The sequence below is a fragment of the Ixodes scapularis genome, unplaced genomic scaffold (genome assembly GCF_016920785.2).
Source record: "Ixodes scapularis isolate PalLabHiFi unplaced genomic scaffold, ASM1692078v2 PGA_scaffold11__112_contigs__length_91849675, whole genome shotgun sequence".
NCBI classification, from domain to species: Eukaryota; Metazoa; Arthropoda; class Arachnida; order Ixodida; family Ixodidae; genus Ixodes; species Ixodes scapularis.
The window spans coordinates 25,471,400-25,495,811 of record NW_024609837.1 but is presented as its reverse complement, the minus strand read 5'-3'; the positions used below and the strand labels follow the sequence as shown (position 1 = coordinate 25,495,811).

At 46.3% G+C, this 24,412-nt stretch overlaps 1 protein-coding gene across 1 annotated transcript in view; it reads right to left on the bottom strand.

Annotated features, from left to right (window-relative positions):
* Window positions 1-21,076, bottom strand: part of LOC8033979 (histone deacetylase 6) — a 46,014-nt gene extending 24,938 nt beyond the window's left edge. The window contains exons 1-6 of the mRNA XM_029989243.4: window positions 20,953-21,076; window positions 19,189-19,276; window positions 16,006-16,046; window positions 14,086-14,185; window positions 11,729-11,800; window positions 7,447-7,577 (exon numbers count right to left, since the gene is read on the bottom strand). Coding sequence (XP_029845103.2) covers window positions 7,447-7,577; window positions 11,729-11,800; window positions 14,086-14,185; window positions 16,006-16,046; window positions 19,189-19,276; window positions 20,953-21,014 — 494 coding nt within the window. The 5' untranslated portion in view covers window positions 21,015-21,076. The remainder of the gene's footprint in view (window positions 1-7,446; window positions 7,578-11,728; window positions 11,801-14,085; window positions 14,186-16,005; window positions 16,047-19,188; window positions 19,277-20,952) is intronic.
* Between the last annotated feature and the right edge of the window lie 3,336 nt (window positions 21,077-24,412).

Sequence of the window (24,412 nt, the reverse complement as noted above, 5' to 3'; positions counted from 1 at the left end):
ATGGGATTTCTGTGGAAAAAGGTGTACATGTGCACCACACCAACGGGTGTACACGTACTCCCATATTTGGGGTGCACTTGTATTCCCCCACTTACACCCCCTATGGGTGTACCCCATGACACCCTTTTTTTTTAGAGTGTGTCGTGGCAGACATCGACGTCACGCAATATTTTCAAAGGGTTACCTTTCTCGGGTAGAATTAACAGCTACATTTGTAGAAATGCAACTTTATTTGTAACTTAATTATATTTCAGCACAAATGACCGCCTTCTTTTCAAGCACAACATATAGCACATATCACCAAACTCATGTCCCTGACCGAATTCATTCCAAGCCGGTGGCACTGTCTTCAAAACTAGGCTAGAACGGCTGTATACGCCAACTCATCTCTGTTACGTCACGGCGCGGTGGTGGCGCGTCGGATGCACTTCCGGTCCGGGGCTATGGGCGGAAGTGCCCATCTGAGACGTGTATTCCTGCGTTGTTTTGAAAGGAACCAGACAAAAACCTGCCTTCTTGTCAGAATGCTGCGACTGGGGTTGTACCAAAAGGGTCGAGAAAGGTTTGAAGGTCAGTTTTCATGCGCTCGGTTCGTCCGAGAACGTGGATATGTGCCTTGAAAAGGGAAAACCAGACGCCGTCGGACCACGGTTGCTTGGGCGGGAAGCATTTTGGGTTGAATTCACGGATACTTCTGGCAGTCAGATTTATTTGTTTTGTTCCAAAATGAACGCCGGAAAACAGTCAAGTTGTACAGACCACCTGCGGACTACGTTCAGTGCGTCTTCAAGTTCAAACGGTCGCCTGATCGTTCGAACTGTCGTCTGCTCTTTCAAACGTTTCTGCTTGTCGTCTGCTCTTTTAGAGGACACCGGCCCGCAAACCAAACGCGGGCTCGGTACTTGCGATAAGAAGTGCAGGCCTCAAAAGCCTTAAGTTTGAAGGTTGGTAAGCAGGCTCGACGTAAACAGTAGATACAAGGAGATGTTGATCATTGTTACCAGTGGCCATCACCGACTTGTTATGCCTGATGCACTTGGTTAGATTCTGCTTGCGATTTTCAGTATCGACTTCGACCATCTCAGCAACGGTTCACGCTTTTGCAGTCCGAGCGACGTCGCTACTGAAAATCGCGAGCGAAATCTCATCATGTGAATCAGGCTTTAGCGTACATTCTGCGGTGTCCACGCGGAATGAATCGCCGCATGCCAGATTGTTCACGCGAAGGCTTGCGGTGTAACGAGCCTCGTTAATTTCGCTGACGCGGCTGAAGTAGTCAGATATCGTTACGAGGACGTAGAATCAACAATTCCAGCGCGAAAAAGAGCGCGGGGACTCGCACCGAGGCCGACAACATCGCATTTCAATGGTTTGTTTATGGGCGACGGCGAGCTTCTTGCCCACACCCCATGCGCGGCGCCGGTGGCGTCCGCTAGGGGCGCTCCGGGCGCTCCGGTTTGTTTGTAAACATGAGTTGGTGTATAAACTAGGCTATATAAATAGGGCTAGTGCGAGCTCAATGTTTCTGGCTGGCGGCAAGATCGATACACCCTAGCATGAGCAGACGCTTTGCTCTTTGGGAAAGCGCACTGCTTTGCTTGCGTTAGTAGAAATAACCATTTACGCTTAAATAAAACTAACATTTATAAGCTAGAAAACGTATACAAAGAAAAGCGATAAGGTTTATTTAATATCAAAATGACGCGTTAAGTCCCCCCCCCCCCCCCCCCCCCCCCCCCCAGCAATCTTGCGACAGGCAAACCTCGTTGATCGAACGTGCGCGAATAAATAGATGAAATGTTTAAAGTTCAATGATTCGGGGCAAACTAGACATTGACATTTCGTAATGTACAAGGTTCTCAGGACGACTGAACGCTAGATTATCACATTCACGCTCAATTATAAAATACAAAGTGCGAATACATTTTTTTTTTTGCCTAGAATTATTGTTGAATGGAACCAGATTGCCGGCTGACTTGGCGAATTCAGACTCACTTAACGTATTGATTGATAATGTCACTATCTTTGTTGTTGTTTTTTTGTTTTTTTTCTAAAACAAATTAAGGTTTTTTTTGTTTTTTTTTTTGTGGCAGCATTAAACGTGATATTGGTCTTAAACGCTGGGTGGCGTAACATCGTATATGGTCTCCAAGTCGGCCTCTCATCACCTGTGCGCTGATTTTTTTAGTGTTCATATTTCTATTTGTATTTTGGGCCACTCCTATAGACGCTTTGCAGCAGCTGTGCATGGACGCCGCCATAACTGACCTTCAGTTTTTGTTTCCTCCTATTCCGTTTATTTCACTTCATCATTACCATAGAAGGCCAGGTTATTGCCACATTAGATTCAACTGTGTCCTTTTCTAAAGCATCGGCCTTTGTAGAGGATCGTCAACTACCGTTTCAGTTGCTCGGCATCTCGGTAAGACAAGAGAAGGTCACCAATGGCGGCTGTAATTTGGCGCGTGTGCAAAGCGTCTATACCACGACCGTATGTGTGTCAAGTAGTTTATAAAAATATATAACTAGCCGCCTTTTTTAGAGGGTTTGATAGAGTGGTTAATAACATTCAGCCCTGTTTTCGAGGCGCACGTCACGCCATGTTTTGAGTTAGCTTTTCTTTTCTTTTTATTCAATTGATTGTGACGTGCCAAAGTGCTCGTCCGTAGGACTGTCTCAAGTCAACCATTTCTCGCGGTCAATATTAGCCCCGAGAGCGAACACAAGCGTCGCTGCGGTCGCCACGCCCTGATTGGGTGAGGCGAACCGTGACGTCAGGCAGGGGACTCCGCTCCGCGATCTCGCATCGGCTCGCTTCCCAGCACCGGTTTCCTGGTTTGGCGTTGTGTGCCACAAGCTCTTCGAGGAGCTGGACTTCGTTTACCCGGTGTACAAGACGTTGAGTTAGGCCGATATTGAAGTGCTTCCGTACATTTAATAAGACTGCTTGTCCTTTTTACCTTTAAAATTGGGTTACAAATCCCGAACGCCATCGGCGGAAGCAAATTCCGCGATGAACCTCCCCACCCGCCCACACGACACAAGGCAATTTTGCGAGGGATCGGTGAAGCGATGGCGCAAGTGTTTCAGACGCTGGATTTCTGTTCCTTGCATGTTCATAATTTAGGACGATATTACATCCCGCTTTAAGGCATTTGAAGTGGCATTTATATCATGGGCCTTTGTGTGGTCGGCAAATTAGCTTGCGACCCCGACTTTGCGCTGCCACTCTGCATGCGCTGGTTCGCAGATGTTTTAAAGGCCCTGTGTCTGATTATCTTTGAAGTGCTCATGGAACAGGGTTGTTTTACATAAATGTAGCTTCTTCGTAAATTAATTACTGCAAACGAATTAATTTTCGCGGGCTCAGAGTTTCGCAAATCGGGCCAAAGCTAAAAATCTAAAATTATTTGCGGGTTCTAGTTTTCGCGAATCGAGCGTAGCTTCCGTGGCGTTCACATATTGGCCGTATTGTTCGCGGGACATATTTCTCGCGTTTGTAGTTGATTCGCGAAATTCGCGAAAATTAGGCCTCCGCGAAAATGTAGTCGTTTACAGTATACAGTTTATACACGTACGCAGGCATATTAATTATGCACAATTACTGGAAATTAGTTTGTATGGTAGCAGCCAAAAACGGCCAAACGGCCCCCAGTTGCCTGTATCATATGTATTGAACTGCCCAAAATATGCACAGCAATAGTGCCGTAATTCGGAATGTTTATACTTTTTCCTGACATTTTTATTCCAGCCTTGGGTATTCGGAAAAAACACCGTTTAGTCTGAATTGTCATTTCCAATTAAAAGAGAGACTGCTGCAGGTCCCCAAAAAATTCCTCAGCCTCCAAACTCCCTACAGCTGAACTCTCTGACAACAGAGAAAAACAGGAGTAAAAGCAAGCATTCGAACGTCTGTCCAGTGGTAGTTGCAGCACTAATAGCACAAAATGTGGAACCTGTGAAGGGCGACAGTCTACGTGAGAAAATTTTAGCTTCACGACAATTCAATTTAAGCAAAATCTCAATTTTAGGGGTTAACGGACTAATTACGAGCTAGACACCTTCGCTTACGTTTGTTATGCGGAGGGCAAGTTCGTCTGCTTCTTGCGCAGGGGGTAGCGGTGACGTCAGAACGCCGAGCCCTGATTGGCTGATCGCGACCCCCTATCTGAGCGTCGTCTGCTCCTTTGCAACGTCGTCTGCTCGCAACGTCGTCTGCGTCTGTCTTACCTTTCCTGCAACTTTCGGAAGCGCAGAGGCCAGATTCACGAAACGATCTTACGCCAAAAATGTGCGTAAGACAAAACTTAAGAACAAATTCGTATTCACAAAGCGAAATTTTCGTAAGTTTTGCGCAGGTTACGACGAAATCCTACGGCAGCTCTGAAGCTGTCTTACGCACTTCTTACGATCAAATCAGCATGGCCGACAGCGTCGCGGTCGCGACGACCCACGGACGTTTATTTTTCTACCTGCGCTTCTGACGCGTCCCGACTTCAAGCAGCAAGAAAAAAATTAAGAAGTACTTGAAACAGACCACGACGAACAAAAACGCTGGATCCACAAACACCCGGGAAAAGCTCCAACGGCCACGATTCCACCGAACGCAACCAAACGAGCTGGGCAGTTAGGCCTAGCAGGCACTCCGCGACTCGGCGACCATCTGCCCACGACCGGCTGGCGTGCTCAATGGAAAATGCCCGCCCGACCCTTGTGAACCCTTCCCGTATTATACTTTGATCGCTGACCTCATTTAGATTAAGAGGTCAATTTCTTCCTCTTGTTATCTCCTTGCTTCCCGAGGCAACGGTGACTCTCGCCGGTGAAAAAGCGGTGAATCTCCGACAGACGCAGGAAAGGTAAGCAGCCATCGCTTTGACTAGCAGACGTAAAGCAGACGACGTTTACTGTGGCAACCCGCCGACGCCGATAAAGAGTGAGGGGTCTCGCCGCACACGAATGGAGGGAAAAAGTGTTTGGGAGGGAACTAGCGCACACTAACACGCTCACTCTCGGTTCTAAGCAAACAAACCTCGGCGCCCCGGGACACCTCGCCAGTGAGTCCTTTGACTTCCCTCCTTGATGCGCGTCTGCTAGTTGTTAGACAGAAACAACGCACCGCTCGAGTCATTTCGTCTGCCCTCTCTTAAAGGCGAAGTCGAGTTCGCTCCGAAAGTCGCAGGAAAGGTAAGACAGACGTAGACGACGTTGCGAGCAGACGACGTTGCAAAGGAGCAGACGACGCTTAGATTGGGGGTCGCGATCAGCCAATCAGGGCTCGGCGTTCTGACGTCACCGCTACTTCCTTTCTCATGCGCAAAAGACGAAAATGAGCCCACTTGCGAGGCGTATACAGTACTTGAGGGTTGATATAAACAAGTCTACAGATATCACCCGTGTAGTCCATTGAACTACTATCCGAATCCAGCAAAGGTCAAATGCGAGCAATGTTTATAATATAATGTTCCTTGTTTTTTTCTTTTTTTTTACTTTGCCCCTGCACTTGAGCTGTCTTACTTGTGATTCTCTCCCCATGGCCCAGACTGTATTTAGCATGTTGCCCGAGCAGCATGCAGCTTTTCTGCTTCGGCGATCTTGTTTAAAAACGGAGATACAAAACAAAAAATAGTATACATAACCTGCCAATTCATTCAGACCATCAGAAGCATTTATTGTGCGAGATGTAAATCTTCAGTGATGCTCCTGCGATTGTGGTCATATTTCTTTATTTTCATATGCCAGCTGCGATTAATGCGTTGCCTGCCTTGTCAACCACGCTTAAAACGTTGGTTGAAGTTTCGCATGTAGCTACAGGCCATACCTCAATAAAGGCACATAAAAAAAATTTGCACTTCCTACGAAAAACACGCCAAAAAAAATTAAAAAGAAACGAGCGCGCCGACAGTTGGCGTCGTCACAGCCTCCACAAGGCGAGCGGGGCGAGCAGGGGAAAAATTCTCTCCTCGCCGTGACGTCACCCCGGTTTGCCGTAAGGGGGCGCCACGCGAACTTCTCGGGGCTATAGCCCCTTTCAGAAGGGCGCTCCATCTGGTAGCTGATGCGCCAACTATACGATTCCTCCATTTTTACACGAGAGCTGCGTCAGCGTTCGGCGGGTACTCGGATCCAACCGCACGCTTCGTGCTCGAGACATGGATGTACCCTTTGTAACGAGAGGTAACTTGCGCCACCTGGCCTAGAAAGTAAGAACCAAAAGTATGATTTCTTTCCTTCACCAATTTGCTTACCCTCTGCAATTTCGTAGCTATATCACCCGGCTGCGTTTAACATCACACTGCCTCGTGATGGTTAAACCATCACGAGGCAGTGTGATGTTAAACGCACCTTTTTTGTAATATTGTCCTGTTCTTATCTCTGAAATTGTTATCTTTCCTCATGGTTTTCTTTTTGGATTACTTGTGCCACTGCTGCCATGTGTAAGGAGGGCGGGCCGAGGGCCCGTCAAGCTGCATGATGCAGCTTTTTAGAGCGCAGCTCTTAGGGGCCCGTTTACGGCTTGAGCGGCGTCGGCGTCGCCGTCGCCGTCGGCGTAACCGCGCGGTGCATTATGGGTAAATTTCCCCGCTAAATCTAGCGGAAAAATTTCCCCGCTAGATTTAGCGGGAAAATTTCTCTGCTAAGTCTAGCGTAAAAATTTTCCCCGCTAGATTTAGCGGAAAAATTTCCCCGCTAAATCTAGCGGAAAAATCTAGCGGGAAAAATTCCCCGCTAAATCTAGCGAAAATTTCCCCGCTAAATCTAGCGGAAAATATTCCCCGCTAAATCTAGCGGAAAAATTTCCCCGCTAAATCTAGCGGAAAAATTTCTCCGCTAAATCTAGCGGAAATATTTCTCCGCTAAATCTAGCGGGAAAAATGCCCCGCTAGCGGGAAAATTAACCCGCTAAATCTAGCGGAAAAATTTCCCCGCTAGATTTAGCGGAAAAAATTCCGCGCTAAATCTAGCGGAAAAATTTTCCCGCTAGATTTAGCGGAAAAAATTCCCCGCTAAATCTAGCGGAAAAATTTTTCTGGGGGGTCACGTGACCCCCCAAGGTCACATGACCCCCCCCCCCCCCCCGCCCCGAGAACAGGTAACCTTCAGTACCCTTCCCTCCTCCTCCTCAAGAGCTGCGCTCCAATTCGGTGTTACAGGGAGTTGTAAACGGCTTTCATTTTTTTTCCTCGGTCTTCCTCCGTCATTTGTGTTTTGACTGAAAATAAACATTATTATTATTATTAAATGGCCCCCGCCAATGTTGCTGGATTGGGGTTTTGAAAAGTGTCTATATCGGACACCCGGGACCCGCGAATCGCTATTCTCGAAACTCGTCATCAGAGCTCAGTTGGCCCGTTACAATTGTGAACTCGTAACGGCTCCGATAATTCGATGCACACAATTTCAAAAACACGTTTTTTTTTTTTTTTAGTTACTTATAAAGATTACCTCTTGAGACCGTGTTCCCGAATGGCGTATTTGGCCGCTACAGCGACGTTGTTGAACATGCAGAATCCGGTAGCCTCGTTCGGCGACGAGTGATGACCCGGGGGTCTGATGAGGGCAACGCCGTTCCTGGACTGCAAGCAGGTATACGTGTCCCTATTCACAATAGCCAATAAGAACGCAAAAGAACGAAATGCGAAGCAATGCCCAACCCTGCCTTCAGCGTCATATACATGTATACATACCGTCTGAGATTTCCTCAACATGATATCAAGACAAAAGAAAGCAGAAGTAATTACTGGTCAGACTCAGGTTAGGAACACACCAGAAGCTCCTCCCACACCTACCGCCAGCCATCCTTCCTGCGCGATGCCCAAATAGTCCGCAACCGAGGCGCACGTCACGCTGACGTCACGTAACTCGTAAAGGCTGCTTTCATGTAAGGAGCTAAATTATGCGGGCAAGTTGGTTAGGAAACATCATTAATCTAAACCCCGAGACAAGGAGAAATTTCGAGGACACCTAAGCACTTCTTATGAGTTGTAAGTGCGAAAGCATGAATGTAGTTCTTCGCGCCGCGGCCGCTTCTGACCCCCTCGGCGCCGCAAAAGGTTTCTGCTCCTCTCGGCGGGGGCCGCAGCGCCATGAAGTATGGGGTGGCGTTTCTCGGAACTATGCCGCGCGCCAACCGATAAGAGCTTACCCATCAATTCGCTGCTACAGACTACAGGCTTCGCTTCATGGGACAGGGGAATTTAAGTGCCGTTTTTTGCGGCTTCAAAAGCTGACAACGCCGGTTCGCTCCATGGGGCCGTTAATGCTGAAAGAAACGAACAAGATGACGAAAAATCTCAAACGCAGCTGAGTTTATTTGCAAGAAAACAGGAATGTATAATCATCCACACAGACAGAAAAGATAGAAGACAACAAGGTCAGCCGCTCAGTTCCGCCAACTTCGCGGCGGCATGTCTTTTTGACTTTTGTCTTTCCTGTCAGTGTGTGGATGGCTATAAATTGACCGTATCTTCCGAATAAACTCAGCTGAGCTTGAGATTTTGCGTCGTCTCGTCCGTTTCTTTTAGATCTCCTTGTCTCACGGTTTAGATTATGACCCTTCCTGGTTGGTCCGTGGAGTGATTCTATTCCGGGGCTGCAACGTGAAGTTGTTTATTTGGCGCATTCTTAACTTATACACGCGACTATATAAGGTATGCAGGCCTACATTCTCATAAAAACACGACAAAAAAATACAAAAATTTAAATTTAAATTTTTTTCGCACGAAAACTGCTAGTCGGGAGGGAACCTGCTGTGCTCAGGACTGCCAAGAAAAGGAAATACCCGACCGTGGCACATCCTCATTAATAAAAATAACAAAATTCATTGCTCAATTATCATGAGCACGGAAATACCGAAAATTCCGATTTAAATAAAACTTTTAATGCGCAGTTAGGAGGAGAGAAGCAAACCACGTGACTTCCGGAATCTTTGACGTCACGCGTTTGTACAAAACGGCCTGCCTTGGTTTGGATTACACTTTGCTTTACCTCAGCAATATTAAGGACGTGAAATATCAACGTTTTCGTGAGTCAGGGGTTGTTTATTACAACTTGAGGTTGTATTTTATTTTTGATAGTTGTATGCATTACTGTTGATTTGTGCATGGGAGAGAGAGGCAGAGAGAGGTGATATATATATCCAATTTCTGTATGAAACCAATTGATTGCATGGTAGGTCGGATGTAAATTAAAATTCCACATTGCCGCGACGTTACTTGATATTTCTAATCTGCATTATATGCATCGATACTTTGGACGCAATAGACTTAATTACTGATATGCTAGTTATCCAACGATAAATAAGAATCAGTTCGGCACGATAGTCTTCGTTTTGTTTTTGTCTTTGGTATTTAGAGGCTAATTTCTTTATGAAATCTAGAAATTACGGTTTTCAATATCTACCGGAAAAAAAGTTGATCGATGTACACGCCGAATTTTATCTTGACGAATGTTCCGTTCTGAGTGACGTTATTCCGGCGTTGAAGTGCAGAAACGTAGAAGGCGAAACGGACGAATAATAAATTAAGATAGTGCGTCCGTTCGGGTGAACGCGCTGCGATCCCTGGACTTAGTTATAAGACGCTCATATCATTTTACGACCCCAATAAACGAAAGCCCGCCCGACAGCGGATGAGAAGACGTTCTGGTGGATAGGCGCAGAACTATATATAGACACATACACGCCATCACATCGTGTCAACACCAGTAACACTTCCTACTACTAGATAGCAAAGCGTAGTGCTAAATTCGCAACGCAACTCAAAAAGGCTGCACGGATTGTGGCGTAACACGCCAGCGTTCGGTTTCTTGTCTGTCTCCTCACTAATTGAACGCGAGTTTTAATCGAACACTGACTCAGGGTCCGAATCCGCGCCCATCATCTGCCAGCCTTTATTAGATGATGTCGAAAATTCAGCATCACGACCTCGTTATCGAGTTGGCGTCGGTCGAGGTTGTTCACCCTTGAGCCCGTTGCGTGCGCGACGGCTCTTGTCAGAAACAGCGAATTCCGTTTAAATTTGCAGACGAGCCCGCCTATTCCCACAGCAGATAGACGTTGTGCATTAGCAAGAAACGGGTTCTTGAGAGGATCGATGAAGCGTCCGAGCGTGTGCCATGTATATGCGGAGAGCTGAGTCGTTGCTTCTTGCGTGGCGGTTGCCGTGACGTCAGAAGGACGCCGAGTTCTCATTGGCCTACGGATCCCAATGTGGCGGGTTCGAAACCCGGCCGAGGTGCCCGCAATCTGACGAAGGCTTATTGCGGAGAAGGCGCCGTGTAACCGAGGTTTCGGCTGCACGTCAAAAGATCCCCAGGTGTTCTAAATTAATCCTCAGTCCTCCGCTGGGGCGTGCCAGACGCCCGTCGTTGGTCTGGCTCGTAAAACCCCCAAATTTGAAATTTTTAGTTCTCATTGGCTTTGATTGGAATGATAGTGGGTAGACATCAATGCTAGATGCCTCAAGGTCTACCCACCATTTTTTTTTAATCAGCTAATAAGAATTTGGCATTCTGACATCATCGCAATTCCCCTGTGCAAGAAGCAGACGAACTTGCGCTCCGTATAGTCAAGGTGTGGCTTACTACGTTCACGCCTCTCGTTTCGTAATTGGCCCTTCGACGTTCTCGTCGGCTGACGCCGAAATCCCATTGGCCGCGGAGCGGTAATGAGATGCACGGGATTCAGGGGCTGTCAGTGACTATGCGGAACGCAAGTTCGTCTGCTTCATGCGCAGAGGTTGCGGTGACGTCACAATCGGAGCCAATCAGGACTCCGATTGGCTCCGATTGGAAAGATAGTGGTTAGATTTCGAGGCAGCTAGCGTTGAGGTCTACCCACTATTCTTCTAGTCAGAGCCAATCAAAGCTCGGCGTTCTCACGTCCCCGCAACTCCAACGCAAGAAGCAGACGAACTTGCGCTCCGCATAGCCACGCAAGTCAACACCGCAGAGCAATCAAGGCCTGTGTACAATAGCTTTGACGTCATCATAGTGAGATAGAGCGAAGGCACAGATTGTACACAGCTTCGGACTCGGGTCCGATTGCTGGGTTGGCGCTCCCCGACTGTGATGACGTCCTATGGAGGAAGATGGGGACGTTCGCAAGCCCTGGTTATTCTAAGTGCTGTTGTGCAAGCAGATACGGTATGACGTCAAAGAAAGAAAGAGGGAGGGAGAGAGAGCATTTCTCTTCCGCTCTCTGCGTAGTTAGTAGTTCTCACGATATCGACCAACACATTGTTTACAAACAAGCCCGCGTTTGCCCACCAGGCGAGGGCACTGCGCGCGCGCAGAAACTAGATTCGGCCTAGGCGAATCACCTGCGCATGCCCAGTGCCGACAGCAGTGCCACCGCAGCGGCGTGTCGTCAGAGAGTTGAGTTGGTCTATATATATATATATATGTATATACTTTTTTTCGGTTTGCATTTTCTGTCGATATGCCAAGACCGGTTATAACCAAGTCAACAGGAATCGGAAATTAGTTCGTTATATCCACTATTTCGTTATAACCGATTTCGGTTATAACGAAGTGCAAAAGAACATGGGAAATCGTGATCGCTTCGCTGTAGCCGCTATTTCGTTATAACCGACTTCGTTAGAACCGGTCTCGTCATATATTAAAACTTTATTTTTTTCAGGAGGTATCCGCAGAGGTAATAACTTTCTTGCAGTAAGTCGGGTACTATCGTCTCTTTTGGGGTTAAAGAATCCTGAAGATTGCTCACTTTTCCCGTGAGGACGGCGTCGACGACCTGGAGAAGGCATCCCGTGGATAATCGTGCACATTTGTTGGTGTCCTTGAAAAAAGAAATGAGAAAAAACAACAAGCATAGTGGAAAATTTGTTAGGTAAGATTAAAGGTGAAGAATAAAACATACACGCATAGAACGAAAAAGAATGCGCAAAAGAGCTTTAAAAATACATATTATAGATTACACGCTGACGTTCATGTTTGTATATATTTTTTTAAATGAATGTGCTGCTGTTTACTTTCTTGTCTTGTTTTGATTTATTTCGTAGAATTGTCGGGTAATGTTTTTGTAAATTGTTATTATGTATTAAGCTGTTGAACTTCGTTAGGCATCGCGCCTTTATCTCTGCCCTCTACGCGTTCAACCCGCGGCGCGAATAAAGAAACAGAAAATTAAACTCGGGCGATTCGTGCAGCCTTTCTTTCTTTTTCGAAGTTTTTGTACTAAAAAGGACGCATACGAGTTCACTCTTACGTCTAATGACTACGAGTAGGCACACGGATGGCGCTACTGGATAAGCAACAATAGAGTTCTTGTATATAGCTACCTACGGTAGCAGAGTTGCGCATTCAGCCTCGGCGGGTGGCCGTAGCGCCGGCTTTCCCGCACGCCCTGGATGCTTTGCTCGTTACGTGACTAAATTTGGCGAATAGCGGCGCCGCGCGCGCCGCCGCGCATGGAAAACAGGAGAGGAGGAAAAGGAGGCGGAAAGCAGGGGAACGTACGCCGGGGCAAGAGAAATGTCGGCGGTGCGACCGTAAATGTGGCTTTCTTGCACGGCGCCGGATGCTTTGCTCCTTTTTAGGAAAATTGTTAAAGTCCGAGATAATTAAGTTGTTAATTATTTTTTCGTAATTAACTTTTTTATATTGTGTTTAAGGACATGGTTTAAATTAGAAAATTGCTCAGCATCATCAAAAAACAATAAATCAATAAATTGCAGAACGATAGAAGGCACGCGAAGCATTTTACGGCTTTCTGAAAAACCGCACAAATTCAACCGATTTTTTAAGTTTCGGTTTGTTGTCGGAGCGCATCTCAGCCCCGGCGGCACCGCGTCCCGTGGAGAGATAGTGCACCTAACCTCTGCTGCGCTGTCATCGCGCGACGCAGCAGAGTCTGGTTGCACAATCTCTCCAAGGGGCGCGGTGCCGCCGGGGCTGAGATGCGCTCCGATAGCAAACCGAAACTTAAAAATCGGTCGAATTTGTGCGCTTCGCGTGCCTTCTATCGTTCTGCAATTTATTGATTTATTGTTTTTTGATGATGCTGAGCAATTTTCTAATTTAAACCATGTCCTTAAACACAATATTAAAAAACGTAATTACGAAAAAATAATTAACAACTTAATTATCTCGGACCTTAATAATTTTCCTAAATGGGCCCCTGGACCAGGAAAAAAACGCCACAAGCCTTTTTGTTGTTGCGATGAGAAGTTTTCGCAGGAGCGATTTGGCCTGTGTTCTCTGAAACACGTCCAATCGAAAATATGCAGATAAATGAACCGTACTTGAACGATTCATTCGATCAAGAAGGGTTAATTCATCTGCATATTTTCGATTATATATAGGTGAAGTAGAGGGAGGTTTGATAGAAATAAGGCGCCTACTGAGATATACACATACATATTTATAAAAATCTACGCGGTACGCCAGTCCGTCTCCTTCTTTCGCAGGGGTTTCGGGGACATCACAACGCCGAGCTCCCTGACTGGAAGTATAGACCTTTTCCACAAGGGCGCCGCCATCTTGAATTGTCGTTGCTTCCAGTATGGGCGACGACAAAATAGTAAAACGTTTCAACCTGTAACCAATAAAAAAAATAGAGCGAAGCCAAAACGAAAATGTGTGACGGTTAGGCTTATATCCTAAATGTGTTCTATCGGCGCGGCGACGGCAAAGTAATGTTTTCGCCCATACTGGAAGTGACGACAATTCAAGATGGCGGCGCCCTTGTGAAAAAGGTCTATAGTGGGTACACCTCAAAGCAAGCTTCCTCGAGGTCTATCCACTCTTCTTCAATCAGAGCCAATCAGAACTCGACGTCGTTCTGACGTCACTGCAACTCCTGCACACGAAGCAGACGACTTGCTCTCCGCATAACGTAATGAAGTCCGAAAGCAGCCGACGCGACGAGCTAATGGGACCAATCAACGTGTCAAAAGCGCCAGTCATTGGGGACTTCCCTGTGCAGTGTACATGATTGATTCAGCGAACGATTGACCTTTCACCTTTAACTCTGTATAACTATTTACTGAGCACTGCCATTCACTGCCAGCTAAGCGTTACTATTAACTTATTAAAGGGTTCCGGAGAATATACTAGACTCACCGGTCCAATGAGGCTTATCTTGCTTATGCGATAGTTGGCCACGGTGACTTCTTCTAGCGGCAACCCATCCGTTGCTCGAATTCTGGCGATGTGTTCATCTCTGTAAAATGTATATAGATATATGTATATATCCGGCCAAAAAATTTACAGCAAGTTTTTAACCGTAAAAAAAAAAAGAAAACCAGAAACAAACAAACAAAGAATTACGCGTCGCCTTGCGTTCATTCTCCGCCCAAAGGTGGCGCTAGAGATCCGAATCGGATGCCAAGGTTTCAGCTCGACCTGATATCTGATTAAAAAAAAATTATAGGTTTTTTCTTTTTTTTTTAGTTTTTGATGGGAAAATGAGGGTCGACAGAGCTCTCGAAAACATGGAGCTCTATGGCGCCAGAAACCGAAAACGGACAAAAATGGTTCCCATTTTCCCATTGAAATTTTCGAAAAATCGCTTAAAACTTTGAAATAAGATAGCGTGTCGGGCTAAAGCTTTGCCATATGGTTCGGAACACTAGCGCTACCTTTGGGCGGAAAATGAGCGTTTGGAGACGCGTAGTTTATTTTTTCAGTAGAAAAAAATACCCTCTAATTTTTTTTCGGGGACACCCATTATATACAACACTTAAAACTTTTTTGTCTTTTTTTTTTTTTTTTCAGTAACGAACGCTGTTCGGGAGGGTTGTCTGCAAAGTGTAAAGGGACTCCCCCTTCCCCCCCCCCCCCCCCCCCCCCAACAATGACCAAAACCAAGAGACGCTATTGGACGAAAAGGCGAGAGCTCTCCTTTTCGTCCAATAGCGTCTCTTGGTTTTGGTCATCGTTGTGTCCCCTACTTCTGGCTTCACCCCTGGTGGCGTCATGTAGACTCCAGAAGCTTCCTCCCTCTATGCTGCCGCGCAAGTGCGGCCACCGGACGGCCATCTAGGGACACGGAGAATCGTGCTTTGGGAGCACTGCGGAGGCTGGGCGGCAGTGTGCTCAAGACACGTTTTTTGCTCGTTCGTCGTCGTTCGCCAAAGAGGTTTGGGAAAACCTCGCATAAACGGTGAAAACTGCTTTTGTGAACGCGAGGAAATTTTTACGAAAGCGCAGAACCGCGGGAAAATGGCGCAGCTCGCCAAACGCAAGTCTCGCCAGTTTCGCGGCGTGATCAAAAGCTTCCTTGGCACGCAGAAGTGCTGCGTCTCTGTGACTTCGCACGCTTGGATAGCGATCAAGAATCGACGTCGTGTGGTATTTTTTCGCGAGTGCAACGTGCGTGAAGCCGTATGTGCCTCTGGAGCAGCGTTTGACTTTCCTCTTACGAGCTGTACTTGTACCTTGTGGCACTCGCGGTCCAGAAACGAGCTTGATCAAGTGGCGACGGAAGTGGGTTGTACGGCGACGGCGGCAGATTGCACGCCGTTTTATACGTTTTGCGTTCGAAAACCTATCTTCCTCCACAGCCTCTCTCTATTTGTGCTGTAACGTGATCCATTCCAGTAGATTGGAACACAGCCATGGTTTATAGTACATGATAACGACCACTGTTGTTTTTCTCCCTTTATTGATAGCAACTCGTCGGAACAACTGGGCGATCCAGAGCGTCGGGACAGCTGGTTGATCCAGAACACCTCTACGCGCGACACATGCACGTTCAAAATTTTGCCACGGCGTCGATTCTTGACAAGTACCCTCCGACCGCAGAAAACGCGTCTTCAGGACGCTGTCGCCTGCAGCCTCCTCAATGCTCGAAAAGGTTAATTTTCCGTGTCCCATGCAAGATGGCCGTCCTTCAGCCGCATTCGCGAAGAGGGGATGCGCGATCCAGCTATTGTGCACAAAGATCAGTGCTGAGGCGTAGTTTATTTGGCGGCTTTAATTTAGGCTCTCGCCGAATGGTCTACCGCGAGCATAATTTAGTAAACACGAAATGTTTCTCACGTGTGAACCAAAGCGATTTCATCGTCCGTTGCGAAGCGCGGCTGCAACGACACAAAAAACAATAATAGTCACAAAAAAGCGTGAATTCGAATCCCAGTACACCACTATTTTTGTGTTTGTTTATTGTAATGTTAAGTGGTTATAGATTCGCTGCCCGAGATTTGTGAAAAAAAAAAAAAAAAGTCAAATGGTTCTGGGATACCTGATTATGTTTTTCTCCTCCATGAGGTTACGTCATAGTTGCGTCACCGTGAGCTTCCGGTGAGTGGCGTACGCTTCAAATAACCTGCCAGATAAGATTTCTTTTCTTCCTAAACGGATAATCCGTCTGACCAGATAATTTGTCTGAAACTAATAAAGGTAATCGTCTAGCGCAAAGAGACATAATCTCACCTTAGCATGGAATAACTGGGAAGGCTGTGCGAGTGCGAACAATCTTATTTTTATTTTAACTAAAATGTATACATGATCATACCGTATGGACGCGAACGTTCATTCTAAACAATATATATCCGAAGTACAAAAACAAAATTCGCTGCATGATCGTTTTACCGGTAGAAAGCTTAGACGCTTCTTTTTTTTACACTTAGCCATGCATTTTGTGAGTTACCAAGTACACTGGGTCCTGCTTATTATCAACACTATCCTGGCTTTCCGCACGATCCCCGATACCTCCACCTTTTTTAACGCGTCAAAATAAAACGTAACGTTACATTTTCCCCCTGCTTTATGCGTTCCAGCTGCAGTACCAGTGGTTATGTTACCGTTGGAATACGTGTTTTACCAGCACACACTGCGTCCTTACAATACAGAAGACAATAAAAAAAAAAACTAGCTCCATTGATATATATAAAAAAAAGTATATTTCCTAGAACACACATGTGGTAGTAGTAGTGCTACCATATGTTATGTCCATAGAGTTATTACGATGTAAGCTAGAGGTTCAACTCGCGCTAGTGTGCTGTCGTTATTTCAAGCAGACAGCAACCAGTCGAAAATTGAATTCCGGTTAGGCATTTCTATGGGGAAAAAAAGAGTGAATCTTCTCCCTGCGCTTGATTATAAGAGCAAATTTATACAGAATAATTCGAACGTACTAGGTAGATTGGAAGATTTCCGAGTCTCGCAGACGAAAAAATCAGTCGATTACGGCGTTTTTCTTTCAAATTCATTGCATTAAAAACGGCGCCAAAACGGCTTTGTACATGTATTTTTCGTGCACTGTCGGACACTGTTAGCGCGAACACGGCGTCGGCGCGTTTCAGCATGGGGGATATACGTGCCAAACGAACGAAGGCATCGGCGTACCAACCGGGGGGGGGGGGGGGGGGGGGGGCAAGGCGCCCCCCAGTCCTCAGAGTATGGGGGGCAGGCATGTGTTTTGCCTCCCCCCCCCCCCCCCCCCCCCCCCGCTTAAACAGCCGCCACTGGGCAGGGCAAACACTAGCCGGCGGCGCCCAAGGGATACCAAGGGCACTGCCCACCGGCCCTAGGGGGGGGGGGGGGGGGGGGGGGGGGGGCGGGAAGGGGTCTGGTTTGCCCCCCCACTCAAAAACAAGTTGGTACGCCACAGAACGAAGGACATCTGGAAAACCGAGAGAGACGGCAAGAACTACGGAGTAACACTGGATCAGTAACTCCCTGTGTCTGTACGATTAAAATTAATTGAAGGGCACGTAACACAGTCCGATTTTCAATAAGTACTGATTTATTCTTTCTGCTTTGCGAAGATGCTTGTTCTACGTTCAAAACATCATTCGCACGCTTAAAATCTTTGATAACAAGTGCTCAATAAAAGCTGCCCGGCAGAGAAAATAAGACGAGGCACCCTTTCATAGCCTACGTACTTTCTTCGCGTTTTGAACGTTTTCAACCGCACGTAATGATGCACGACGGGGTCATTTTTATATAGCGACAGGGCCGGCATATTAGCAATACATAAGCGTCACCGGGATGCTGGTGAACCTTGATTACACTCTATATTCCTTTCGCTTGTTATTTTGCTTAGAATCGTCCCTTGTTTTTACACACTTGCTGTGAAACACATGTTTGGGCCTGAACTAGTGCGAAGTTATACATCGTTCACCGATGAAGAAAAAAAATGTGCTCACTAAACCAATTACAATTTTACAGTGTTAAGAAAGGTACATACTAGTCGGTACGACCCAAATAATAAAAGTGCTCCATGTTATTTTTCGGCGAAGAGACAAAATGCGCGCGTGTTTTCCCATAGGAATGCCCCGGAGCACCACAAAAGCAGACTGGTTGCTGTCTGCTTCAATTTGCCCCACGGAAGTCGCAAATTGAGACTTTGTGTTTGTTCGTCCCTTATTGTCCCAGTCTCGTTTTTTTTTTTTTTTCCAGAAGTCGCGTAGACGCTAGCGCCAGTTCAACCTCTAGCGTACATGGTTATGTCGACCACAAACCTTAAAACATACAAAGTACCGCATTCGTTCACATTGATCTATCCCATTACATATTTGAATAATTTTGAGGCATTCAGCGCTTAACACACTGCACACTTGGCGCCATCTATCGGGTATCCCTGGAACACTTCCGATTTGCGTATAATTCTGAAGGATTTTTTTTTGTGTATTTAGGAGATTAAATCTATTTACCACCTATAATAAATAGTTGATCATAACCATGGAGGTAGGGAGAAGAGAAGGCACCAGACAGACTCAAGCCAGCCAAACGAAAAAATCCCAGGTAAAACCGGAAGTAGAGGTCGCGGTCCAAGCCGGAACTTCCTCACCGGCTTCACCTCTGGTGGTGTCATGTCGCTCCCACAAGCTTCCTCCCTCCATGATTGTAACATTGACATAATTATTATCAGGCCCACGGTGAAAGGATGATACGGACAAAAATAGTGCTCCAGGGCTATGGATAGGTGGCGCTAGCGTACAAAGCCGTTACAAGGTAACGCGCGCGAGGACGTCGGAACACCGAGCCTTGGTTGAAATGATTAGCGGGTGTAGACGCCAAGCTAGCGGCCTTTAATCTCTATTCGCTGTTCGAACGCGAACGCTAAACTTAGGACGCCGGCGTTCGCCGTTCCAACATTGACTAGAGCTCGATGTTTGGACATCCCCGCTCACTCTCATCACATCCTGTCTCCCAGTCTCTATCGGTGTGCATGTATTTACTTTTCCACGAATTTCACAGTGGACGTAGTGGACGTACCTTTAGAACAAGGGCTCGATACACGAGGCCTCTGGACGTCAAAAGACGGTGGGTGACCTCGAGCCTTTGGGGCTTTTCGGGGTTCCAACTGCGCAACATTATAAATTAATGTAACATAAAATCCCGAGAGGAATCCCACCTAACATCAAGAGCGAATCGGGTGAAAAATATGGGGTGGGCTAACTTTCGGTGCACAATCAAGAAAAGTAAAAAAAATGCTATTTTTAGGTTGCGTCCCTTCCAAGCTTGTTATTGTGGCGAGGGGCAACGAAGCAATGATGAGTGTACTTCCCAGTCAGTAACACTCGCTTATACCCGCCATAGCTAACTAGCCGCATTTACGCCGAGGCCATCATTGAACCTAACACTACTATTACTAGGAGTGGGCTATCTTTCAGTGTTTAAAAATATATAGCAAATTAAGCCAAAAATTGGGGTGGGCTATCTTTAGGGAGTGGGGAATTTCTCGATATTTTACAAATCAAAACAGCAAAGAAAAGAAGAAAAAAAACTTATCCTGTGTGTGCGAGCGTGCGCGCGTGTGTTGTGCGTGTGTGTGCGTGCTGCGTGTGCGGTTTGTGCGTATATATGTGCGCGCTTGCGTGAATGCTTCCTTGCGCGTGTGCGCGTTTTTGTGTGTTTTGTACATAACACGCTGGGCAGACTCGTAATTAAGTTTCCAGCCAGCGTAAACCATAATGAGGGTGCCAGCGTTGATGTCAACGTGTACTATAACCAGAGCTTTAAGTCAAAGGGATCTCGCCCCCCCCCCCCCCCCCCTTCCCCCTTCGTTGAATTTTGAAGGGTTTTTGAGACTTCCACTATAGTTCTGGCGTTGGTAAAAACAGAAGCAAAAGTACTTAGTTTTGTAATCAGAAATGTTAGGGTTTTTCTAATTCAAGTTTTGTTGAGTAGCCATCTCCAGAGAGAGAGAGAGAGAGAGAGACTTTGTTTAGAGTATGAAAGTACCCATGTCGTTCTCGTGTAGGACAAAATGGTGGATGTTTCAGGAATACTATTTTTCTTGACGATAAAAATGATCGGAATCCACGTTGTCGGTCGGTTTTGTTTCCTGAGAAACACGCTGACCCTAATGACGCCACTGCTCGCAAGTGAAGTTTTTATTACTTGAGGCTAATAAATACTTTAGCTGCGAGTCAGTGTTCGTCCTATTTGCGTGTTTCTCCTGTTCCGTTCGTGTTTTCTTTTTTTTTTTTTTTTGTTTTTTTTTTGCGATGTCTTTACATTATGATTCACGAATACCAACTAGCCCACTTATCGACGCTAACGCAGTTTACATAGATACCTTTTTTTTTTTCATTTATGCGCTTTTACATCTTTAGAGCAACACCGACACAAGACCATTTTACGAAGAGATAAAGTAATAAATTAATTACCTTCGATAAATTATTGCCGTCGATATCGAGGGATCTAGCAATTTTGTTTTTGCGTGCTGAAATCTACTATTACTGTACCGCCGTCTATGGCAACACTGCCCCAAACCAAAATTTTTCTTCAGTCATCCCGCCTCCAGCGTGAGCTTCGCCCCCCCAACACCGTATCGGCGTCTCGAAAGCTTCGAGCGTGCAGGCCCACTCAAGGCACGACGGAAAGCAGCGAGGATGTGCTGGAAGCCGGGAAGCTGAAAGGGACACCCCCCGCCGTTCTCAATCCTGTCAGTATACACTGCAGCAGAGCGACATTGAATTGTAGGGGAACTTTCACGAAAAGCCAGCGAGTCAAGTTCACCGCTGAATGCCTCACCCTTGTATGACGTTCCAATGCTTCAGCATGGTCAGATCGGTGACAAAGCACGTCCCGGTCATCTTCGCAATTTCTCCAAGCTAGGGAGCGACAATTCAGTCCCGTCGGAAACGTTGCGAGGGAAATTTAGTGATCTCTCCGTGCCCGGCTCTTTCAATGTGCACACGTTTTATGACGTAGGCTCAAGGACTACTGCTGTAGTTCTGACTCGCTGGGACGCAATAACAGACAGCAACTGGCGCTTCGGGACGAGCTACGGGGAACATTTATTTTATATTTCGCGTTTTATGAAGGGGCATGATAGATAGCGCAGCTCTCTCTCTATCTCTCTCTCTCTTTCGAGCTCTCCGGCATTCCACTTCTAAGCTGAGAGTGCGGTGAGCGGTGTACGCGCTCGCCGGACCAATCAAACGCCTCCCTCTCATCACGTGACCTGGCTCTCCGCGAGGGTCTGGGCGGGTGAGTGGTCACCTGGCGAAAGACATTGTGCGAAAGACAGACGCATCGCTGGTTCAACGAGCACTACACGAAGCAAGGTCCTGAGCAGTGTTGTACGGAACGGCGTTCCTGGATCGTGTTCCTTTTAGAGGGAACGAAGGAACGCCGCCGTTCCATCCTGCATCGGTGGAACTGGAACGGGGAGCTCGTTACAATTTTAAGGGAACGGAAAAAGGAACGGCGTTCCTTTTCTTTTCGTCCGGTGGGGTAATTTTTATTTTATTTCTAAGAGGGAAATTCTAAAAGTATAAAAACAATATCTTTACGAAGAGCAGGATCTCGTTAAGGTTTTGGTTACTTATCTGGTTTATTTTGTATGGTCCTCGCTTGGTAACAGTCGGGTGCAAAAAAAAAAGCTAATAAACATTGATTCTTTTTTTTTTTTTTTCAGTGCCCGAGACTGCGGTACAAAAAGCAAAACTTTTAGGAAAAGACACAGAAAGAGAGAGATTTCAAACTCGGCTACTTTTTTTTTTTTTTTTTTTTTTTGCTTCCACGATCTCTTTTACACCCAGAAATCCATAGCCGACTACAGCCATCACAGAACTTCTTCGAACAGGCCTACAGTCAGGCACGCAGCCAAGGGGGGATGGGAGGGGGGGGGGGGTAATGGGTCCCGGGCTTCCCCCCTCCCCCCGAAATCCTCCATGTTGCTGGGGCCTCCTCTCTTTTTTTCCCCTCGTACAACATTTCGTCATGGGCACCCCCCCCCCCCCCCCCCCCCCCCCCCGCCCCCCTCTTTCCCGAATCAAAATCCTGGCCACGTGTCTGCCTACAGTTACAACAAAAGAACAGGCTACCGGACATCGAACACGCCCTTGTATTGGTCACTTCAAAGACACACAAAAATGAACCTTTATTCCTTTTCTCCCACCTTCAAGCTAAACAACGAATCCAACCTTCACGAAGAAAGACTCGTAGTTTTCTAGACTGACCTTCCAGAAGTCCTACCCTCTTCTTCACTTGTTCGTCTTGCGGACAGCAACCCCGAGAAGCAACTATTGTTAAGTTCTAACAGGGACCTTTGTTAGATTGAAACGTGTGAGGTTGTTGTAAAACGCTCGTGCAATGTGGGTTAACAGTACATTTGGCTCGTCTGAATCACCCACCACAAACATGAATACGGTTAGGAGCTGAGATTTTTATGGGTGAATATATCAACAAATGAAACCCTGCTTCCGCTTGTTTTCTCCTCCTGGTGCCCTTCCATCACGGCATTCAAATTCGTATGTAGGCATTTGATGGGTAGATGAAAAAATCTTTACTCGATCTAACTAAATATGGTAATCAGCAAAATACAGATGTAACGTACATGTAACGATGCGTTCTTTTTTTTTTTTTTTAGCTGTAACGGGAACGAGGTTTTTTTTTTTTTTTTTCACAAATGAAACATGTAACAGGAACGCGTTATAATAATGATCGAACTTTCGTTCCTTGTTTTGAGGAACGTGTACAACACTGGTTCTAAGCCTGTCTCAACACCTTGCTTGTTCAGCGTGGCAGGCTATGTTGAGGGAGATTCACCCGCGATTTATTTATACCCTTTTCCTCATAGATGGCGCAGAAGTTTTCCGGAACAAACGAGATGCATTCTTGCAGCTGCACATGCAGATTGGGCGCTCGGGCCTCGTGCTCTTCACCGCCAATCTGGGCGAGCGAGATTTTGTTCGCCCAGCGTCCGCCACTGCAACACCACCTAGACAGAAGGCCTCCGCATGGTTTCCTCTTCCTCTATGAGACGTCATCACAGTCGGATCGCGCTCGGTCGGCTATTGGACCCGAGCCCGACCTTCGACGCGCTGATTGGCCACGAGCCGCAGCCGAACACTGACGCAGCACTCGTGCCCAATCTCTCGCCTCGATCGATCTGACTATGATGACGCGTGTGGAGGCCTTCTGTCCAGGTGGTGTTGGCCACTGCCGGCAGAGGTCAAGGACCGGCGCGAAGCACAAGCAAAATAATAATACTAAAAAAAAAAAAAGGCTTCCATTTTTGACTGGTTTCGAAGTTGGAACCACATTCGAACCATCCAAGCGTATATTTGTAAAGACCCTATGTTGGCTGATGTTGTTGTGCGTTGGTTTGCACTCGAGTTTTCGGCGTTTGCAAGTGCGTCATTTCTGTGCGAACGAAGTCGCTCACGCCTTGGCATCGCGTATTGGCTTGTGTCGTCAAAGTAGTCTTATTAGTTGAATGCTTTATTTATTTTAAATATACTACCGATCAACTTTCGAGAGCCAAGGTATATATCACACGCACAAAAAAAGTATGTGAGTTTGTTTTCCTGCAGAACTCGGAGATAGCCAATCACGGCGACGAACGGGAAATTCCCAGCGAATCACCAAGCCCAGCATACGATTAGATCTAAAAAAAAAAAAAAGCGACGTGAAGACGTTTGATTTGCTCATTGTTCCTGCGCATATTGCATTTTTTTTAGATATAATCGTATTTTAAAAATTGTTATTCACTTTCCGTTCTTCACCGTATGCTGCAGGAAAGTGAACTCACATACTTTTTTCATTTAGACTGTAGCGGCAAACATGACAACACAAATGGAAACTCACAACAGAAACAAAATGTGCACATGCATAAAAGTGGAAAAGAAAACACAATTAAGAATGAAAGCTCTTCTAATGCACAGGCAAAGAGCGAACGGAACAAACGCCCGTCATTATGGAAGACAATCCAGCCAGCCGCTAACCGTACGAGCCAACAACAAAAATGTATGTCGAGACAGTTGTGACACTTCAAACAGATTTTATCATACATAAAACTGTGCGTACATTGTCTGCTCTTCATTTTTTTTACATTGCGACAACTTAGGCAACACCATATGAATTAAAATTTATATTGAATCAGACAGCTTTCCTTTTTTTATGCATAATTTTAATATGGGACAAATTAAAGATAAATACGAAATAAGCTTTGCTGCAGGAGTACAATGATATGCATGGTATACTT